At 32.8% G+C, this 22973-nt stretch overlaps 1 protein-coding gene across 1 annotated transcript in view; it reads left to right on the top strand.

Annotated features, from left to right (window-relative positions):
* Nucleotides 1-22973, top strand: part of LOC126811818 (calcium uniporter protein, mitochondrial) — a 40168-nt gene that overhangs the window by 1691 nt on the left and 15504 nt on the right. The window contains exons 2-4 of the mRNA XM_050537743.1: nucleotides 3502-3574; nucleotides 3964-4134; nucleotides 12924-13028. Of these exons, the coding sequence (XP_050393700.1) occupies nucleotides 3502-3574; nucleotides 3964-4134; nucleotides 12924-13028 (349 nt within the window). The remainder of the gene's footprint in view (nucleotides 1-3501; nucleotides 3575-3963; nucleotides 4135-12923; nucleotides 13029-22973) is intronic.

Genomic DNA, 22973 nt, shown 5'->3' with positions numbered 1-22973 from the left:
ACTCGCTCGAGACTGCTGGCTTATTTCGCTGAACATAACTGATTTGAAATTGGAGTAAAAACGGAAACCATTGAATGTAAATCAGTTTATATACATTCATATTACAGTATTATATGCGTTGCGACCCACTTTTGTCAATTTCTAGGTCCCCAATGTTAGCGATTTAGCTCCTTTAAGATAGCTTTTTTACTGTTTTCTCATCATAGTATACATGTACAAAACATTAAGTTGGTTGCATGTGTGTAAAATTGAAAAATATTCCATCCTAAATCTTGTGTTTTTATGATTTTCCAATAAGTTACATAGTAAGAGTAGACTGGTTGAATAAAGGCTATAATAATAGAGCAGATGAAACTTTTCAGTTAAATATTATGGAAATTATAAGTTAGGTCAGTGTTTTATTGAAACATGCAGCACACTACACTAGCATAAGGGCCTACAATATTGATTGACTAATGACTACTGTAAAGAAAGCCAAATTGCAGTGACAAAAATAGCCATTAAGCTGTGCCTCCTCCACCCCCACATCAGGTTATATATCTTGATGGAATTACTGCAAGTCATGTATGTCTAATGTAAGGCACATACTACATGTACCTGTACAGTACCAGAAAAATGCCTACAGCGACCCAGTGCCATTGGCCAGTGTTCAGCCATGCATGTAGGTATACTGTACATGCGCATATGATAAGAAGATGTTTTGAAACCACGATTATGCCAAAATGTTATTAGTTACATGTATATAACATAATGCTCTTGATAAAATAATGTACACTTTGTTAGGCATGTCATTTAACACATCTCACTGTACTATATCTATCCTACACTTGATTTATTTATCATTTGTATGGTCTGTATGTAAGAGCTTCATCAATATATAATACATATATCACTCACATTGTCTCACACTTACAAACCATCCTTTCACTAAATTTATTGATAAATCTATTGGAGATTTGAAAAAAAAATTGCTGAGAAGTGCATTTTGCATTGCTGATACTAAACTGTACCAACCATCAGTGTTCATCAGAGCCAGAGATATTATATGCCACAGCGGCATGTTACTATTATTTGAGTGATTTTAAAAAGCAGTCGTTGTTGTTTGTATTTCATAGGAGAGCCGAAAAATGCTCCCCCCAATCAACAAATTGACAAAATCAATCCCCTAAGAAAGCTCCCCCCAATCAACAAATTGACAAAATCAATCCCCTAAGAAAGCTCCTCCAGTTTCGATAAGATGAATGATTTAGAAATTAAGGAGAGTGATTAGTTATGTGCATGGGAAATGGTTCTCAAGATCAATAACTGCATGTAATGGGGTCATTCCTGGTTTCACAAATGATAATAAAACTCAAATGACTTTGTAAAGGAGAGCGATTTTCAATTTTGAGGGGAGGGGAAAAAAACCTCCCCTTGGTCAACATACAGGTGAGCGGCAGACGCTCGAGAGCGATCGCTAGCTTTAAAAAACAATGACTGAAAAAGCTACATTATATATTTTTGCATTGTTTTTACCTTCCTGGAGCCACTTTCTCACTAACCTGTAGATCTTGGGTTCACTCTTGTTGTTGACTGAGAAAGTTCCATAATTCCTTTGTGGTTTCCTCTTGACATTACATGTATCTAGCGTTAGTATTTTGATTTTGTTTCTTAATTAGATGTAAATAATCAATCTGAGTACCCGGTACATATTATCTAAATTAACCCGTGTAATTAAAGTGTGATATTTTATCAAAAAAATGCAAACTCTGCATCGTTACTTTAATAAGCCCAATGTTTAATAAGTTTACATCTGTTGCATTTATGGAAATGAAATTATAATTTATGCTAGCTCCTGAATTTAACATACTGTACCGGTATTCAAAAACTATTCTTTTAGAGGTGAAATAATTATAATTACCAATTATTGAATGAAATTATTTGTAATTTGCAAAGTTAAAATTTTGCAACAAAAAGTGAAACAAAACCTATACTGCTGAAAGCTAATTACTTGTATGATTTATTATTTAAAATAGAGAGAGAGAGAGAGAGAGAGGGTTTAATGTCCACTCGACACAAACTAGGTCATTTCCGGACTAACATATGGTTTAATTTGATTTCAATAATTCGCTTGCGCATAGGTGTCTTTAGCAGTTGGAGGAAACCAGAGGATCCAGAGAAAACCAACAAGGTTGGACAGACGACCCTACTCCTTTTCAAGCCACTTGACTCAATGCAAGACCTTATGATACAACATGCACGAGGTTAACCATACGGCCACCAAACCTCCTAGAATCTAAAGCTAGATACTTATAGATATAGTCATGTACATGTAGGCGTACATGATTTCAATTAACAATTTTATTGATCACTTTATTCTTACAGAGAACAATATATGAAAAACTGATTATTGATATCAGTGATATCACATGCATGGTACTATATATACATGTACCTACCTGTCATCTGTGTCCCTTGCATTTAGTACAAATAAATCAATTTTCATTGGATTGATTCATTTCTTCTCAGAGAATTCTTTTGAACAACCCACATACATTTACATTGCACAGTCATACAATTGTAGGTGTACAAGTAAATCATCTCATCTAATTTCATTCTCATAAATAAAATTATGTTTTGCCACATTGGCAAACTACTGTAAGTGTAGTAATATATGAAACTAAATTAATCAATTTTAAACATGTTGAACAAACAGTGTCCTTTTAGCACTATGAACTAAAAGGACAAGTGATATCAGATGTTTTAGAAAAAGGACAGACTCCCTGCAAAATGAGGTTGCCGCTGTTGATTAAAATGATCCATGTTACAATTGAATTTTAGATTTAATTGAATCCTAAAGTCTGGACTGTTTTTACCAGCATGTTTTCCCCTTGTCATTTGTGCAGGATTGAGGGCCTGACAAGGAGCAGCATCTAGTCATTTGGATGGGAGGATAACTAATGACAGGGTTGAGAGGTCTACATGTATATCTGACATACTAATGAAGGGAGATTAAGAGCAAAACACCATTGTCTTCAAAAGTGATTATTCCTCCAGTTGTCATAACAAAGCATGTGCGTGCATATTATATTAGTATAAACACGTGTCTCAACTTTGAAAAGTTTTGCCAAGTGTTTGATGGACATTTAAAGGAGTTAAGATAAACTTTGATACATGTGTACATTGATTAATCCGAACTTTGAAAGTTTCACCATGTGATTGATGATTGTTTTAAGGAGTTAACTGATTCTGGATTCATACAACAGACATGGCAATCAGAGCCTACTCTCAACATTGCAAGTTCCATAATAAATTTTAATGTTGAATCTAGCAGTAATAAACTGTTTCATTGTGTATTATTGTTTTTCTTGCATAAAATATTGAAATATGAATGAGGTTAATATTCAAAATAACAATCAAAGAGATAATTGTGTCAACTTTTGTATTCTCAAATAGAACTACTGCCTACTACATGTACATGTACGTTTATTTTTACGTTATTTCTGGTGTTTATTTTTTCAGATTACCAGTCCAACAATTCAGGATTTTAGTTGTCCTTGTTATTTTTACTGCACACAAGTTTTGTTCAGAAATGGTAAGTTTTTAATGAATTGAGATTTATAAATTATACAGTAATAACAACTTTGGTGTCGACAAAGCTTGAATAATAATCACCAATCATTAAATTCATCTTGTCAAAATTTACATTATTACATACAATTAATGTGTAGGTGCTATGCTATTACTCATGGTATTGATATCTAGACTAAATTATAGCTTATTGAATAATTTAATGAATTGATACAGATATTTGATATAGATAGTGGGAAGCAACAAGGTGTGAGAAATAATCAGCATTTTTATAATAATGGGTGGTGTTGATTTCCACTTTATATCATATTTTGATGAAAAAAATTAAATGTAATCTTTTTATCAGCGAGATACAAAATCAATTTATAATAAATACATTTTTTTCTCTCAAAGATGTGACAGTTCAATTTCGAGATGGTCTCCCTGTTATATCTGTGCCTTTACCATCGCGACGTGAAAGCTGTGAATTCACCTTAAAGCCTATAACTCATACTGTTGGAGATTTCTTAAAATTTATACAAGAAGAAGATGGAGGTATTGATAGATCTGCTGTATATACACCAGGTAGGTACATATATTGTTAATACTATGATAAATTATTACATACAGCATAGAATAAATTTTAATTTTGTTGATGACCCAGGGGTTGTATTTTTCATATGATTTCAATGTGATATGACGGAAAAATTGGGTGCTGTTTTGGTAAAATGCAGATGACAAATTGCATGTTTATTGAAATAATAAAACAACATGTCATGCGTATACATGTAAGCATATTCTAAATAGAACTAGAAACTCATGCAAAATACAAGTGGATTCTATTAGAAAGAAAAAAAATCTAATATTGAGTTACAAAAGTGGGCTAAAATCAGAATTGTTTCTGAAGAAATTTTGTCCATAGAATATCTTCTTTTCTGTAAAATAAAATTAAATAAGAGCGTTATTTGAAACTCAAGATGTAAAAGACAAGACCAGAAGGACATTCTTAAAATCCAATGCTAAAGGTTCTCCATCAAACACAAGAGTTTATGTTTGGAATATATACATGTTGTACTGGTACAAATCAATATACTTATAACTAGACCAAAGGGACTTTCAAGGGAAAAGCTGGCTGAATGTCCTTCACAGTTTATAATATCATACCAGCCCATTTGCTGATTTTCCATCCTTCATTTCCTGTCTAATAATAGCAGTATAGATTTCTGTGGTAGACTGCAATAAATTCATAGTACTTTGGAATACATGATTTACATCACTATAAAATTACAAACATTATGTTAATTTGCTGATTTAACATGGATTTATAACAAGAAACTACATGTAACAAAGTTATGTTAAAACTTTATAATCTGTGTAAGAAACTAGTTTTGACCTTTGATTATTAGAAACAGACTATAAGAAAGAAATTATTAAGCTTGATCATAAGCAGCTGTTAAGAATCAGTGCAGGATGCAACTGTGTTTTGAGTGTTTCAAGTTTGTTTGGTAATTCTGTCAAGACCAATTTATCAATATACTTCTGCAGGTTTGTTGATCACTCCATTTGCAAAGTGAGGTTGTTTGAATTACATTGGCGTATATGTAAGTCAGTGTATGGTCGTACTTGTACACCTCTTATCATTTTCAATGCACATGTTATATAATTATAAATGCTCTGCTCTAAAGCACTCATCTTTATGTTTTACTTGAACATGTGCATGTATTTATATAGATATATCCCTGCTTAGTTACATGTGCATGTATTTCCCTTTCAAGGCAGTGTGTGTATAGATGCTTTGGTGTCATGCTTAGCCCGGTGTGTATGTTTACTCTCTATACTAGAACATCCGTGACCATGTCCATTTCTGGAGCTCAAATGTCTAACAAATTTTGGTTATACTTTTTTCACTTTCATAACTCGGACTCATCGGAAATATTTAAGTTACAAGATGAATATAACTATAGAAACTGTAGATAGTTTCTGTCTGGCCTCCAGTATGAAAGTATTTCCCTTAAGTTAAAATCGAAGCCCATTTTCAGCCAACATAGATGCGTACTTGTGTTTATTATCAAATATACTAACTATTGAACGGAAGTTTATTATCAAATGTCAACACTTGATGGTAATTTAGCAATTCTTGAGCAAAAGAACCTTCAAGGGAAAAATTGGAAATAGACCATTTTATTTCAGAAGTGTGGTGAAGGAACAATGTTTTTATTGATTAAAATTTATGTCAAAATATTAACACATACTTTTCTGCACCTTGTGGTATTATATGTTCCTGAAAGTTATCTTAAATAGAACAAAAACTTTAGGTTCCCTTTCTTAAAGTAACTGCATTAGGCTGACCTTAAAAATATCTTTGTTTCACCAAACCCGACCCACAATCGAGGAGAAGGGTCGGTAGGTCGGGTTTTTTTCAGATTTTTTTTTTAAGAGCTAATTTGACAGCTTGATAATTTTCCGGGTGCAAACATTCGTCTTATTTTATTGGCAAACAAATCAATGACATCGGGATTTTTCTTGATGCACGACTCACACACAAATTGCGACAAACTCACGTTTGAAACTCCCTCAACACGTTTTTAACGATCGTGCGGGTTGTGCCTTCATTTTTCTCGAAAACGGATATTGAAAATATCGTCGTCATGTTTAAAACGACGCCCCACAGACATAGAGGCAGAATCATTTCGTGGGAATGGACGTGCTTTCGTCTGCAACCATTTTGTTGAGAAGCGACACCTATGACGCTTTCGTCTTGATCAACCAGTTTCAATAATGAATCAAACCATAGCCATAGTAAAGGGAAATAACTCTCGTGATATATTTCAGGTTGACACACAAAATAAAATAAAAAGATCGCGGAAAGTGCAATAAAATAATTTAAGTCGGGGGTGGTTTTAGTTAGTCGGTCGCGTTAGGCGAAACAAAGATATTTTTAAGGTCAGCCTTATTTGCATTTTTCGGAAAATATCAAATTTCATACAGCTTAATCCACGCTAATATGTACTCAGATTGATTACTTTAATTAAGAAAACAAAATAAAAATATCTAAGCTTGATAATCTTTCTTGGTCTCGATCACATTAAAAACAGGCCCATCAGTTAGATTTTTTGTACACATTAAGATAGCGGCGGCCATTTTTTTTTATTCCATGATGTTGGCCGAGAAAGTTTATCAGGATTTTCCAGCATGGTTTCCCCTTGTCAGTGGTGCAGGATGGAGGGCCTGATGTACACATAAAAGACCCCCTGACAGTTGGAATTCAATAAGAATAAGAGTAGACCGTAGCACTACTACCCGAGCAAACTTTCCCTCATAGCACACTGTATGGCGTACGCCTGTCTTCATAAGCCCAGTCGGAGCCGAACAGTAGGACGTTAAACCCCAGTTCATTATTATAATTCCATGATGTCATCATCCCACAATAAACAAACTTTTAATTTGCGACCAGCTTATTGTAGATCGTAAAATGGCAAAAAGCTCAACTTCAAAGAAATGTTGATTGTTTTGTCAACAGATTCCGTCAAGAAAAACAAGAGATAATAGAAAAAGTGTACCATTTACATGCATGTAAGGGGCGGCATAGATGGGTGGAATTTTACTTTGTATCATATCTTTGTTATGACTGAACGGAAGGAATTGAACCTGTTTTGGACTGATGTTCCTGTTAGTAATTCAACTTCACAATATTGTGGTTTCAAAGGATTTCTATATAGCTCAAATCAGATGCAGGGACTTAAAGATACATTATGTAAGATTTAGATAAAGAACTGACCGTTCTTGCTATAATAGTTCAAAAATAGATAATGCAAAATTAATATATTGAAAATTTCGTTCAAATTACTTTATTCTGAGCCAAGTTATCACTGTTTGTAGATTTGTCAAGGTGTGTGCATTGATTGTTTATTATCGTAACCACAGTACTGGTATATTCCAGACTTAGCCTCGCTTCTCCATTTTTAAATTAAATTATTAAATGGACGAACTGTTCTAATCTACTTAAAAATCAGAGCCATCCGGTGGCCTAGAGAGTTGATTATGGTCTGGGCATGTTAATAAATGTCTAATTGATAATTTATATAACATTTAAGGCCTAAAGAAAGGCCTGCAACAGGTAAATTTAGCTCTTGAATAATGTATCTTTAAACAGGGAACCAGTTGAAGATTTTTGACAAATTGAAAGTGTTATTTCTTCTGTATATCATCCCAAAATACTGCTGTCTTGATACAACGTTTTAAATGGAACCAGGTCCTAATTAGTTGTTTCAATAACGCAGAATGCAAAACAACGCAGCTTCTGTTGCTAACCCACAAAGACTTGATAAAGGTTGCATTTTCCTTTTTCCGTTTCAGAACCATTGTCATTAATTTATAGAATTTCAGCCTCCAGCATGTAATACAGTATATAATAGTTATTCACAACTATTGTCATCTTACCAGTATGATTTCCTGATTCTTATACTATTTAGTGATGATTTCCTGATTCTTATAACATGTCTTATCTTAAATCATACCAGCGATGTTATTTCAATATTTTCCTCCTCTGACAATTTTATTGGGGTTAACTTAAACATACATTATGCAAGAGCTAAATTTGTCTGTTGCAGGTCTTTCTTTAGGCCTGAAATGTTATCTAAATTATTAATTAGACATTTATTAACCTATCCAGACCATAATTAACTCTTGATGGCATCGCTAGCCTGGGATCTTTAGTGGATTATGAGCCGATTTACTGCATAAGTTTCCTTCACGATTTAACGATTAAATGGATAATCGAGACTATGCTGTTTATCGTACTGACTTTAGTAATGGTGATCGAGGCTAGGCGGAAATTTCAATCGCTTAGTTCTTGGTTTATAGTGGATCAATTTGAATGAAATTTTAAGCAAATTGCCTATTACATTATCTAGTTTTTAACTATTATAGTGAGAACTGCCAACTTGCTATCGAATCTCCCATAATGTATCTTTAAATATTTTTCGTATAGTTGTTTCCAGTGACTGGAAACGATTAAAATATTGTGTAATGAGGTGCCAGGCGGGAATATGTGGCCAATTCTTATGACGGGCAATGCTTATTGTGAATAATTATTAAGTTTGTATATTTAAGGGATTATCAAAATTACCACTTGTACAAATTACTTAGATCGTGAACTGAATGACTGTTAATGTTAATGGTTAGCTGACAAGTTTGTTGACTGCCTAATCAACAAGTAATAATCTTTGACTAGTTTTATCATCTCTTCGACCTACATCAAGGAAATCAAAATGTCTGACAAAGGAGAAACCACAAATCCTTTTCAGAATTAAGATATAAAGGAAATAGCGTAGATTGAGGAAGTCAATCAAGGCAGATTAAGTAGTTAATCAATTAAAGTAGGTGTATTACACCATAAAGGGGTAAATCACTTAATTACATAATCAATCTAGTCTTCTATTATTGACATTAGAGATACATGTATGTAATAGTTATTAACCCCAGTAAAGTAAATATTTTTTAGAATTTTGAATATGATTCACCATATCTTGATGTCCGATTGAGTACGATATGTCTGTCATATACAAATGAAACAGCATGTAGGTACCATAATATTTAGCTATGATTTCCTGATTCTTTATAACATGTCTCATCTTACATCATAGCACCATACTATTTAGATGTGATTTCCCGATTCTTATTACATGTGTCTCATCTTACATTATATAGTATTCATAGTACCATACTATATAGCTATAATTTCCTGATTCTTATAACATGTGTCTCATCTGACATGTATTCCTCCTTGTCTACCAAGGGGGGTTGGATGGCTTAGTGATTAGCACGTGCGCGCTGTATCATAAAGTCTGTCATTGAGTCAACTGGCATGGTTTCTAATCCCCGGTTGTACGTGACAAGGAGTAGGGTCACCTGTCCAACCTCATTGGTTTTCTCCAGGTCCTCCGGTTTCCTCCCACTGCTAAAAACCCCTACGTGCAAGCGAATTATGGAAATAAAATTGAACCATATGTTAGTCTCAAAATGACCTAGTTTGTGTCGAGTGGATGTTAAACCCATTTCTCTCTCTCTCCCCCTTGTCTAGCAAAGAGGGTGGCTCACAATGAAAATAATGCCACGATATTCATATGTATCATCTCTAGATAATGTTACACATATAATATAACTGTTTAAAAGTGCACTAAAAATACACTGAAATCGTGACTGCCTTATAAGCATCACACCTGGTTATTTTACAAAGCTATGTGATTTAACTGCTCTTGACTGAAATTAGTCACACTAAACCTGTTGATAACAGGCTTAGATTATCAAGGCCATTTTATTCAATAGGTTATAGTAATTGACAGCGAGGAAAATAATCTGAATTCAATATCATCTGAGTATGGAATGTACTGTAAACTAATATTTTAATAAAGTAATAAAAAATAATTAATAATAATAATTTCTTGCTGATTTGGCAATCTTCAGAGACCAAACATTACTTCTATGAAACGGCATGTACAAACATACAATAGACACGAGACATGTAGATTGTGGATTTAATGTATTGAAATAAAAACCTATCAATATTATATGCATGTAGAAGTACCATTAATAAAATATCGCCTATTTACACACAATAATGTACGTTTTTCTAATAGTATATTGGATTCAGGTCAACTTAATGTAACTCATTGTATAAACGTGAATAATGTTAAAATTAATAAATATATCCTTATTTTAATATCAAGCTGATTTATTCAGATTTAATCAAATTTCTTAACCTTTTGCCCCACTTAAAATTAATATTGTGTTCACACTGAAAAAGTGTGGAAACTTCTTTCACAACAGCATACATGTAGATCCACTGGCATTAAGTTATGTCTCGAAATAAACGTTGTGCTGACTGACCTTGAATCTGAACTGAACGCAGATAATTTTTAAAAATTTGTATGTCTTTCTCCCGATTGTGATTGACACTGACAAATTGCATATCTCACTTAATTCAGAAAAGGATTGAATAGTGAGAGCACAACCTGAATTTATGTTGATATAACTTTATGTCAGCACATAGGCAAAAAACAGCAATAATACATGTACTTCGATTTTGAAATTAAACTTACAATACATAGAATAAATTTGCTTGATAATGTTGGGAGAGAACTCAGCTAAACCCTCACTTTAGTTAAAATAGTAATTATGTTCCATATTATGTTTTTGGGTTTATTACGTGTCAAACGTGAAATGCTGCTCAAAGATGTATTAATTTTGTAAAAAAAATATTATAGGTGTATCATATAACAGGAAAGATTATGCAGATAATGAATGCTGTGTTTGATTAAAATGTGAAATAATTATCATCATTTAATATTAAATATCTACACAGAAATATACATGTAATACAAGTTCAGGAAGACCTTTTATACACTTGGAATAGAAGCACACTTCTATCAAACAAATTACTTATTATTGAGTGAAATAGATGTAGAGACAATGACCAGGAATCTGTTAATTAAATTATCAGAAATCTCTTGTCATTTATATAGATATATTATTGCTATGTTTAATCAAATCGGGCTACCCAGTATCCATTTATTACATATGGAAGTCTTCTCCATTCGCTTTTACTTAATTTTTGGTTTTGAAGAGACACAAGCACATCGATTTCCTTCCCTATATCTGTTCGCCATTATTATCCTCAATAGCTAATGATTTTTTTATTAAATTTAAGTAGCTGAATTACTTTAATACATATTTATTTCATTAGGTTGACGCCATGATGCAAAGCATTTACTAGAGTATTACCCTAATATGCCTTACTGGCATTTCCAATTGATTAAATGGTTATGGCTAACATTTCAAAGAACTCTAGCTTATAAAATTCAAGGTAATAGTGAACAGGAAGTCAGGAATACATTTCTTGCTCTGAATTTAATAAATGCTGCTATCCATTTTCATTAGCAATGGTACAAATGTGTTATGATAGGCTACAACATAAGTAAAAATCGATGTCAACCTGATAAAAATCATAAATTAGTTTGTTCCATAAAAGTAACTGGCCTGTGCTGAATTATCACCTTTTAGACTTGTGCATACTATGGCCCGTGCTAAATTATTACTTTCTAGACTAATTTGTTAGAGCATTTACAATAACCATGATATATGTTTGCTTCAAATCAACTTTGAAATGCTTCATTTATTTTTTAAATATTTCAAAAAAAGTTTAAGAATTTTAGCGGCAGCAAATTAAAGATATTTTCCTGTTTACAAAATGTGATTTGATGGTATATTTGGACTAAAAACATATTCAAACTAATTAATCTGTCAAAAATTTGCTTCAAATCCCTCTTAAAACTTTGGTTTCATGGGAAGATACCACAGGCTAATAAATAAACTGTTGTTAGATGTCCATTTTTCAGAATGTATTTTTCATTACTTACTGTCCATTTATCATACATATTGTGGCCTAAGTAAATTCTTAATTATTTTAGGTCAACTTCTTTTTCTGCCGTTTAATTGTAGAGTCTTTTGTTCGTTGACACCCCTCAATGTTCCTAAAACCACCTAACCATTTGATCAAGAAATAACAACCGCTTCCCCCAGTCAAGCTAGCATACAATAAGCTAGCAGACAACAGTCGGGTTACCAGTTAGTGATACCCTAACATTTTTGCCCAGTGTTTGTCCCATGGGTATATTTTGGGTAATCCAGTATTTTATTGGAAATAAACACCTGATAAATACTTTCGGGACAGTGTATCTTTAACATTGGCACCTCATTAAATCCACTCTATTTTATCGCACTCAGTAATTGTAGTGGCCAAATGGAATTTTACTGTAGATCAGTTTGTGGTTTTATTTTGCCCATCGAAACAACAAATTACGATTTTACTTTCCTGTTAAAAGTGCTAGTTACATTTTAAGATAAAATTGAGATGATTAAAATGTTCTTTAACATTACATTCCTTCATGTTCATCTTGAGGACTAAGGTATAAAGACTGGTTCAAATTTAATTCAATTTTATAAGACTTAGGAAATAAAGTTACAAGATAATCACAAACCAGAAACTTGTGTCTCGCCTTCTTTCTGGAAGGTATTGCATTTAATCAGGTTTGAAATCTTAAGTCAACTCTCCTCCAGACTGCTCTGATTAAACCATTTTAAAGCAGAAAACATCCACGAGTTCAAGAGGAAATATACAAAGTTCTCCTGTAAACAAACTTTCATGTAAATTTCAGTTACATTTTTATTTGTTGAATTTGAAATGAATAGATTTGATCAAACTATGTAATCTTACAGTTGCCAAGAGTAGTACATGTAGGTTTCCTTTCTTTACACAAAGCCATTTGGCTGCTGATTTTTAATTATTTATTTTTTTTAACTTTGTTTATTTACAGATGGAAGCCGGGTAGCTAAATCAACAACTATTGATATCTTGTTACGAAATAATTTTAGTTTATCAATAAATGATCAGACTTATTCAGTTAGTCCTCCACAAACGAGTAAGTATTAAACTCTTTTTTTTATTTTTAATGCATCATGGACTGTATGTACCACTCTGAGCTTTAGTCGTACAGTATGGAATGTAGGAAATAAAATTAATATTTTGTCAGGTATGAATAAATAATTACAATCATGAAACTTTTTGATTAAAGGAGATGGTCCACCTTTTGTTAGTTACATGTAGATAATATAATATACATGAATATAAGGCTTTATATTCATTGTATTGAAATATATTCATGTTAAGATATGACATAACAAGGGCATGTAAATGACAACAATGACATGACATGATATGACATTGAGATGTTATGCTGGGTTAGGTGATTTTGACTTATTTTACCTTTGTGAAGCAGACTTAAAGTTAAAATTATGTTTAGATCTTTTAACTGTATTTCAAAATATGAACGGCCCTGATGCATATCAACAAATCACTCTAGAGAATGAGCATCAGTGAGAATAGAGATACAATAACCACAAAATGCCATATTTTATGTATAGCTATAAAAGATATTATAGATATTGTGCTAATAGAATGTAATAATGTCGACCAACTACAAAATAAAACTTGACATTTCATAATAATCACCAGGAATAGAATATGAATACTCTCTTAATCTGAAGCATGTCGCACTTAATCAAAGTTTATTACAACAATGTCAACCGTTTTTTTTGCCTGACTGAATAACTTCAATAACCATGAATATGAGGAGATCTTCAGTTCCATACCAGTTAATAGACATAGTAACATAGAACAATAAAATGTTTTAATTAGTCAATGTGTTCAATACAAGTTTTCTATAATACTAGATGTTGTAATTTATAATCAGTTACACTACACCCTTTCCATATGAGAGGGGTTGGATGGCTGAATGGTTAGCGTGCACGCGCTGTATTACAAAGTCTGTCATTGAGTCGACTGGCGTGGTTTTGAATCCCCGGTTGTACGTGACAAGGAGTAGGGTCGCCTGTCCAACCTCGTGGGTTTTCTCCGGGTCCTCCGGTTTCCTCCCACTGCTAAAGACCCCCCTATGCGCAAGCAGATTATTGAAATAAAATTAAACCATATGTTAGTCCCGAAATGACCTAGTTTGTGTCGAGTGGACGTTAAACCCCATTTCTTTCTCTCTCTCCCTTTCCATATGTGTATTCCAAACTCCAGGATAGAAATGTGAAATTCATGGGTAGCTGGTTGACGTTCTAATTCTAGGTTACAAAATCGTTAAAATTTTATAGGACTATGTATGGCCTTATCTGATATTAGGAGTGATTGATTTTGATAATGTTTTGAATTCTATACTTTCTGATAAGAATACCTTATTTGTGTTTGTACTGAAAGTAATGCCTGTGTCTGTCTTTTAATGTGGAATATTGTGCAGTTTGATTAATTTTTTAAACAAATTGTTTCTTTGATAAATGTATTTTTGATTGTATAAAATTCTATATTTAGTCTTTATATTGGGGCATTGGGTCAATGCAGTAATATGTAAAATGAAGTAGGGGTAATGCTTTTTATCTCTTGTTGACAAACTCTTCTACTACATATACCAAGTTTAATAGAGTAAATATTAGAGTATTGGATACAGTGCTTCCTCTGTTGTTTTATTGATAATCAATAACAATAAAAAAAACCTGGTAGCAGATTACCCATACTGTTATACTATCTGCCAGCTCACTCGTCTGTGCTTTATAACCTTTTTATTTTCACTCTTTTCAATAACCGATAGTTGTCTGTTAACATTTCATGGCCCATGAGCTTAGATAACGAATTGGATACATGCATGTAGATCTGTATCAAATTATAGGATCGATTAAATCCAGCTTGAGAAATAGAAGGTTTTTAATTAGTGTTGTAGAGTTAATGAATAATTCTCTAACCAGAAGACATATTCCAGGTTCAAATGAATTATATATACATGTCCAGAGCAATTAATTCCCTGAACAAAATTCCTGACCACATCTATTGGTTGTTGAAAACTATATGTAGCACCATTCGTTTAGATGTACATGTAAATCAAACATTAGACTTCTCTTTAGACTTAATCTACTTACACAATAGTGACCAGAGTAGATCTGTATTATTATAATATACTGAAGAATAACCTAAACTACCTGTAGATAACAGTTTTGGAATAACTTTGTATTTAGCATTGGCATTACTGCATTGTTATGATAAAGCTGTTTCCACTAAAAAAAATGCAGGGAAAAATCTAGCTTTGACACAGGTTTTTACCAACTGGATTGCGAAATGAGTAAATTACCACAATTTCCAAATCAATGTCTTGGTGTAGGTTCCACATTTCTTTTGCTTCATTGTGCATGTATATTTTCAATCACATTAAAAACATGTTATGTTTTTTTGTGGGTTTTCTTTTTATTTCACTCCATTAATATCGGACATATTTTATTTGAAGTCGGTGTTCAGATCATGGGAACAGCCTATTTATAGTGGATTGTGGATAACAATTCTGTGTGGTTTAGGGGTTATAACAAATTGAAATATGATTGTCTAAAATTATTGTTTCCGATAATAACTGCCAGAGTTATGGCCCTTGATCACTTCAAAAAATCTTGTGGACACGCTAGAGGCTAAAGTTAATATCTGATTGACTTTAAATTTATACACAGTGTTAAAGGTCATGAGACGAAGAATCCTATTGATTTTCAGCGATTTCCGATAATTTTTGCCAAAAATCTTGAGGACGCTCTAGATGCTAAAGTTTATATCCGATTGATTTTAAATTTATACACAGTGTTTAAGGTCTTGAGACGAACAAGTATATAGATTTTCAATGAATCTTTATGACTTAAACAGCTAAATCCATGATGTTAAAAGTTTCGTATACTAAACGTTAGCATGGGGCAGAACTTTATAAAAACCGAACAAATTCTAATGGTTTTCTGATAATTACTTAATGAGTTGTTACTCTTAATCAGATTTTAATGTATTATAAATGTTTCATTACAGAAAAAGTAAAAATATGCGACAACTCTTGTTGACTGCCCGGACGATGTAACTGCTGTGGGCGTATGTTTCGTTGCCTGGCAACCTATCTTTAATTAGAATATGTACTTTAGGTTCCACTCTCCCTTTAACTTGTAAGATAAAAGAATTACAATACAATAGTTACTCTTAATAAAAGTGGCTTTCAAGATAACATGAAAATGCCATCTCTTGGAAATTGAATGCACAAGTAGTCTCTCTGAAGCTGATTGTAGTAATGGTGGGTTATATGGTTAAAAGAATGTCTCCTTAATAAATATTCTACTGAAGAATTGAAACTGTTAGCTAATACCTTTTGAGTGTAATGATGCAGATAATGCTTTGTAATTTGTTTCACAAACTGGAATGGCTATTCGCCAGCATTTTCTCTCTAAATGTTAATCTCAAAAATACTACAAAAGAAAATGTTAAAAGTCAGTAAGAAAAAAAGACATCAGGTGACAAGAAAATGCTTTTAGTTGTACAAAGCAAAAACTTTTATGGAAATTAATGTTCTAAGTCACCAGAGAATTCTAGTTCATCATCTTCATCTTTTAAAGTCATTTAAAAATACATGTTGTTTAGATCTATTTACTGATAATATAATGAATGTTTAGATCTATTATACTCTAGAACTGTTATACTTATAGATCTATATAGTAATTATACAAATTTTTACTGATAATGGTGCACAATGAAAATGCATCACCAATTTTCTGGAAAGGACATTATGCAGATCATTTTTGGCATGATTGTAAGCCTGCATAGACCTTAGACACAGGGGGTAACTATCAAAAGTCAGTAACATTTGTGTCCTCCTCCAGCAGATGCCCTGCAATGTCGCAGAGATAATCCTCTGAATGGTTGCTTGAGGGATGTTGCTGTACTCCTGTTGTTTTGAATTAACACAGACTGTGGCACATTGTGCTGATGTCAATTTTGGAATATCTTTGTGTCTTCTGCAGAACTGTATTAGTTGTACTTCCCCTATCTTTTTTAAAGGCACAAATTATACCCCTGTCTGCACCATTAAATTCTGATTTCAACATGTTGAATACAATTTTTGGGGTTTTAGAGAATTGATGTGTGGTGCATTGACTCATTCATGAAAACATCATTATCACATGTTATCTTCGTGATGTTATAGTAAATTCCGAATTGTTAAATTTACAATCTTCCAATTATAAACGTGCTGCATCTTCATTGGGAGATCACGGGGCTAAGTGGGTAAGACGCTGGCTAGCTAGCCTGGAGGTCGGGTGTTCGATCCCTGCATTGGCAGAGAAAGTTCATTCAGATTTTCCGGTGTGGTTTCCCCATGTCAGTGATGCAGGATGGAGGGCCTGACAAGGACAGCTGTCTAGTCATTCGGATGGTACGAAAAGCCGAGGTCCCGTGTCCACATTTGCATGCACTTAAAAGATCCCTTGGCAGTTGGAATTTTATATAATAGTTGGCCGTTGCGCCGCTGTCCGGGCAAAATTTCCTTTATAGCACACTGTATGGCGTATGCCCGTCTTCATTAGCCCAGGTTAGGAGCAGAACAGTAGGACGTTAAACCCCATTTCATTTCATTTCATTGCATCTTCATTGCATCTCAATATATCATGAATACTTATTTCGTGAATGTTTGTTTTACGTTTTAAAATCTATAAGATCACTTTTATTGACTTAAAACCATACTCTTATTTAAGGGGGGAGGCTATCCAAAATATAGGTACACTATATTTCTGTAACTACATTTAATTAAGATATCTCCGCCAAATTCACAGGATATATAAACTGATATCTACCACAGAATCATCAAATTTTAAAAGTTATCAAAATATTTCTCCTAAGACAAAATATTGTGGTGAGGCAAATGTTTTAAACTCCATTTTCCAAGAAACTATAAAAATTAGAGAAAAAAAGTTTCGTATACTTAACGTTAGCATGGGGCAGAACAAATTCTAATGAGTTGTTACTCTTAATTAGATTTTAATGTATTATAAATGTTTCATTACCGAAAAAAGTAAAAATATGCGACAACTCTTGTTGACTGCCCGTACGATATAGTTGCTGTGGGCGTATGTTTCGTTGCCTGGCAACCTATCTTTTCATACTTCCCCCCCCCCACCCCAAAAAAAAAGTGCTACCCTGGCAAAAACTTTTTTTTCTTTATTTTTAATGTTAGTTTTCCCTTGTTTATTACATTTCCTAATTACTTGTGCCATCTTCAATTCACTAGCTTAATAATTTCAGAAAGCATTTTTCGGGTAGCCTCACTCCTTAAAAAATATAATTTGAGACAAATCTTACAGGAGCCAGCTCAATATCATCCACAGTCTTCGACATTGCAAACACGTCTTAGTGGTCAGTTTAAATAAACCTTGATGTTGTTATCTTAGCGTGAAAAGTTGGGGTTCTAATAACCAATATTTTTAAGACAAATGCAGATTTAAAAATTGGCGTACAAATCATTTGCCAGAATGCTTTTGGGCACAAGTTGTATGAAGTGGCTGGATGAACGAGGCTAAACACATATCATGTAGTGGAATACTACCGATGTAGACTCGAATAACCAGACATTAAAGACTGCCATTCAATTCAGACTATTCGCTTTTTTCGCTGAACCTAACTGATTAGAAATTACAGTAAAAGTAGAAGCGATTGAATGTAAATCAGTTTATATACATTCATATTACATTATTAATATATTATACACGTTGAGACCCATTTGTGTCCATTTCTAGGTGCCAAAAAATAGCAATTTAGCTCCTTTAATATCCATTCCTGAGATAATAGACGTTTTAAGTATCAATTTTTGAGTCATACATTTTAGTGGTTTTGAAAGAGCTCAAATAATTCTATTACAAAATGCTTTGCGCTAAATAGGATTATTTTTTTATGATGTTTTACCAAATTAATTACATGATTATTTTTTATGTTATACCAAATTAATTAAGTGATTATTTTTGCACTGATAATGTCTTTTTAAATCAATATGGTTGTACTAATTATAAATAAATGTCCAAAGTTGGTTGAATATTTTGCTTATGTGTACAATTTATTAAATTGTTTGTGTGTAAATGTAGTTCTGACTCGAGTAAATAAACAATTTCTAAAAAGGACCTATACAAGTTGTACTGTTTAACATTGAATCGCTCTATTTATTTTTGGGTGTGGTCATATTTACATACATACAAGACAATGTCATACTTGTACTGATAAACAGATAGTACAAAAGTGTGATCTATTGTTAATATCTTCTGACTTGAGATACATGTACACTGTATATATTAAACTATAATTATTGTAGAGATTGGTAGTATTAGAAATAGTGTCGAGTTATAGCTAGTTCATATACTATCTATATAGTGTTACTAGGTGGGGTTTACTATATGTTAACATCAGATGCTTTAGAGGTATAGGGTATTTATATCCAATATTACAACTTAACCATATGTCTAGTCAATCTCATCTGAAAACCACATTAACTGATCCTAGGTATCTTGGTGAATCATTGTAGTATTTTAAGAACAATTCTATTTTTTCAATAAGAAACAATATAAATAACGCAAACATCAGAACTAAATAAAGGCACAGACTTTTACTTATTATTGCTTTTCGGATTCACTATTGGCAGGCATGGAAATAAAGATTATAGTAATTAGTTGTACCTGCCAGAATGTCAGACATGACTTTTTAGTAGCTGATATTTTGAACTCTGTACAAATATGAATTTTGATAAATAATATCACTAAAAACACAGAAAAATTACAAATCTGTGCCACACAAAATCCCAGCCACCAGAGCATTCTGATACAAATAAGATTGACAGATTCCGTGGGAATTTGGAAAAAAAGTAGTTAAGTAATACGCTGTTAGTCTCATAATGGCCAACCAAAACAGAGTTGTTGGAATAGAATACATAATGATATTTATTATTTATTTAAAGCTTATCACTAAATCACCTTTCAAGTAGAATCTTATTGTTGCGACACCTTGTGTGTAGGTCTTTCAATGAATAATGCATTTAGTGTTAAACTAAATGACAACCACATCAATAGGTCGCATAAACCCTACTCTCATGATTTGGGCCGAATAACAGTAAATAGTAAAATATAAACATCTAAACTATCAAACTAAAAATATTTAGTAATATATGTGCAAGATATATTCAGTCTTTATATTATGATTTTATCAAGATTAGACGGTTTCAATCTTCTTGAAATTGCAATACGATGACTAGATATTGAAATGGGTTAGATTTGTAGCATTCAAACCAAATCAATATCATCTTGTTATTATTAAAAATCTTTCCAGACATATATCTAGGTCAGATCAGATATACCCTTTTTTATTAGTGACTGAATTCAGACGATTAATTTTCTGTTAGATATTCTATAAAAATTATAACAGGTAGGGAAGTCTTTGACAAAATGAATGATGTTTAGATCGTTAAGACGAATAATCTATGTTACTCTGAGTTATTTTAATGGCTTAATGATTTCCAAATTTTGAAGAATTTCCTTATCATTCCAATCAATAATAGAATGGATTTTGTTTGGGACAGAGACATTTGTCCACGAAGAGTTAAATGTAATAATCTGTTATTTGATCATTAAAGTTTTAAAGTACATATATGTTCGGGCAAAAATGAATATTCAAACATTTATTTCATGTTAGAAAAAATAGAAATGAAATAGATGCTAGGGACGGAATGTAGTTCGGTTTTATTGTCACAAACTCATCATTCAAGAAACATTCTTCTAATGAATTGCTGGGTTTCAAGTGGCCTAAACATTGGAAGTGGGTAAAAAGAAACATAGGGTTTGATTTTGTCCTAAGACTCTGGGGAACATTAGTTTTTTCAGATGGTCAGACAAGGGATAAAGTTGGGTATGACGTTTACATGTATAGCTCTGTTTACCTTCATATACAATGTACCTGGATATGGAGCTTACAAATCCACAGGTATTTCAATAATAGTTTTAAAGGACAATATTGGTGCCAGTCATTATCATAATGTGATAGAACTGGTTAAACACGTTCCAAATATTATTTTATCACAGATATCATTGCTACGATCATAGCATATGTATTCCTTATAGCCTAAGGACGACAACTGCATGTCCCAACCCCCAGGGGCAGAGCCACGCCCAATTTTTGTGTTTATCGTATACAGACTGGAATTCTAAATGGATCATATTGGAACTTGGCATATTTATTCCATATACGGTATAAATAGCAACTATTTATTTTGGTGCATGTCTAGACCCCCAGGGGTCTGGTACCCCACCCACTTTTTTGTTAATTTTTTATCTGTAAATACTCAAAAGGTTGCAATAACTAACAAATTTTGTTCAAATGCAGCATATCAATCATTTCAATAACAGTGTGGTACCTATTTATATTGTTCCATATCCAACCCCCAGAGGCAGAGCCACGCCCAATATTTGTATTTATCATCTACAGGCTGCAATTCTGAATGGATAATCGTCGAACTTTGCATATTTATTCCTTATATCGTAAAGACAGCAACTATTTATTTTGGCGCATGACCACTTTTTTGTTAATATTTAGTCTGTAAATTTGGCAAAACAAACCAAATGCCTAGTCTTCTTTGCCTCTGACTTGTCATATGACAGTCATTGCAGCCATTTCATATTTCATTCTCTTTATTTTAAAAAGTACCATATCAATCCAAACAGAATTGTGGACGTATATTGCAGCATTAGCGATGCTCTTGTTCACCTCGGGGGTTGACCCAAAACTATTACAAATCTGAAGTTTGCACAGTAGAAATTGATAGCGTAACAAATGACGATTTTGTGTGATAATTTCATAATTACATTTAAGGCGATTGATGGATTCTTACGTAAACTCTCTTTCTTCCTTAAGAAATCCTCGTCTTAGGCAGCTAATACCATCAAAGCCCGTGTGGCAATATAAATAATCTGTCTGTTGGGGGAAATAGTTATTAGGTTATAATATAGAGTATAAAATACTGGTTTATTTCTCTCTTTTACTAAGATTTATAGGAGTTATCTAGTATGCTTAGTGAACAAATATTACTGATTTATGAATATCGCATATTACGAATACCCTTTAAACTGATGTATTACCAATAAGAAAATTAAATTCCAATATTAAATGATAGTAAATCATCACCTTTATGGAATCATTTTGACATGGCAAAATAATGTTCCAGTTACATTGTAACACTAACAGTTTGTACAGAATGACCACTTGATGAAGCTTGGTGGAAACCATGTGCTCAAACTTGTTGTCCAGATAATTATTGTTAGACGATAGACAAGTCTGTCTAGCTTTATCGGTTGTGGAATGGACCAACATACATTGCAGATTTCTCAATTTCGTACACTGGGAAAAAAATCTATTTCTTCACATTTTTTATTTTTCTTGGAGACCCAGTGAAAACTTAGACTTTTAAAATAAATCTGTATACCGGTACATGTAGTTATCATATTGTATACATGTAGGGCTGTATTTGACAGAGAGAAATTGGATGTAAACATTAATTTCAATCTCTATTTTTTAAATTGTCCATAAAGGTCTTCTGGCTATACATGTAGTACAGAAGTAGCAAGTACACAATAGAAGGTTGATTGAACCCATGCGATGCAACATAAATGATGTTTTTAGTTCATTATTACCCACTTAAAATGATATAAAGTTTGGTAATAAATTTCCATTGCTTCATAAACTGTCTTGTTAATGTTAATATAAATGTAGGGTATACATTACTTCTTCTGATTTCAACAAAATGCTTGTGAAATTTGCATCTATAGTAATTAGTCATATTTATCCAGGTTTCCAAGGGGGGGTTGGATGGCTGAATAGTTAGCGTGCGGGCGCTGTATCATAAAGTCTGTCATTGAGTCGACTGGCGTGGTTTCGAATCCCCGGTTGTATGTGACAAGGAGTAAGGTCGCCTGTCCAACCTCGTCGCCTGTCC

This window comes from Patella vulgata, chromosome 2 (assembly GCF_932274485.2).
Source record: "Patella vulgata chromosome 2, xgPatVulg1.2, whole genome shotgun sequence".
Taxonomy (NCBI): Eukaryota; Metazoa; Mollusca; class Gastropoda; family Patellidae; genus Patella; species Patella vulgata.
This window is presented reverse-complemented; position numbering and strand designations above follow the sequence as displayed.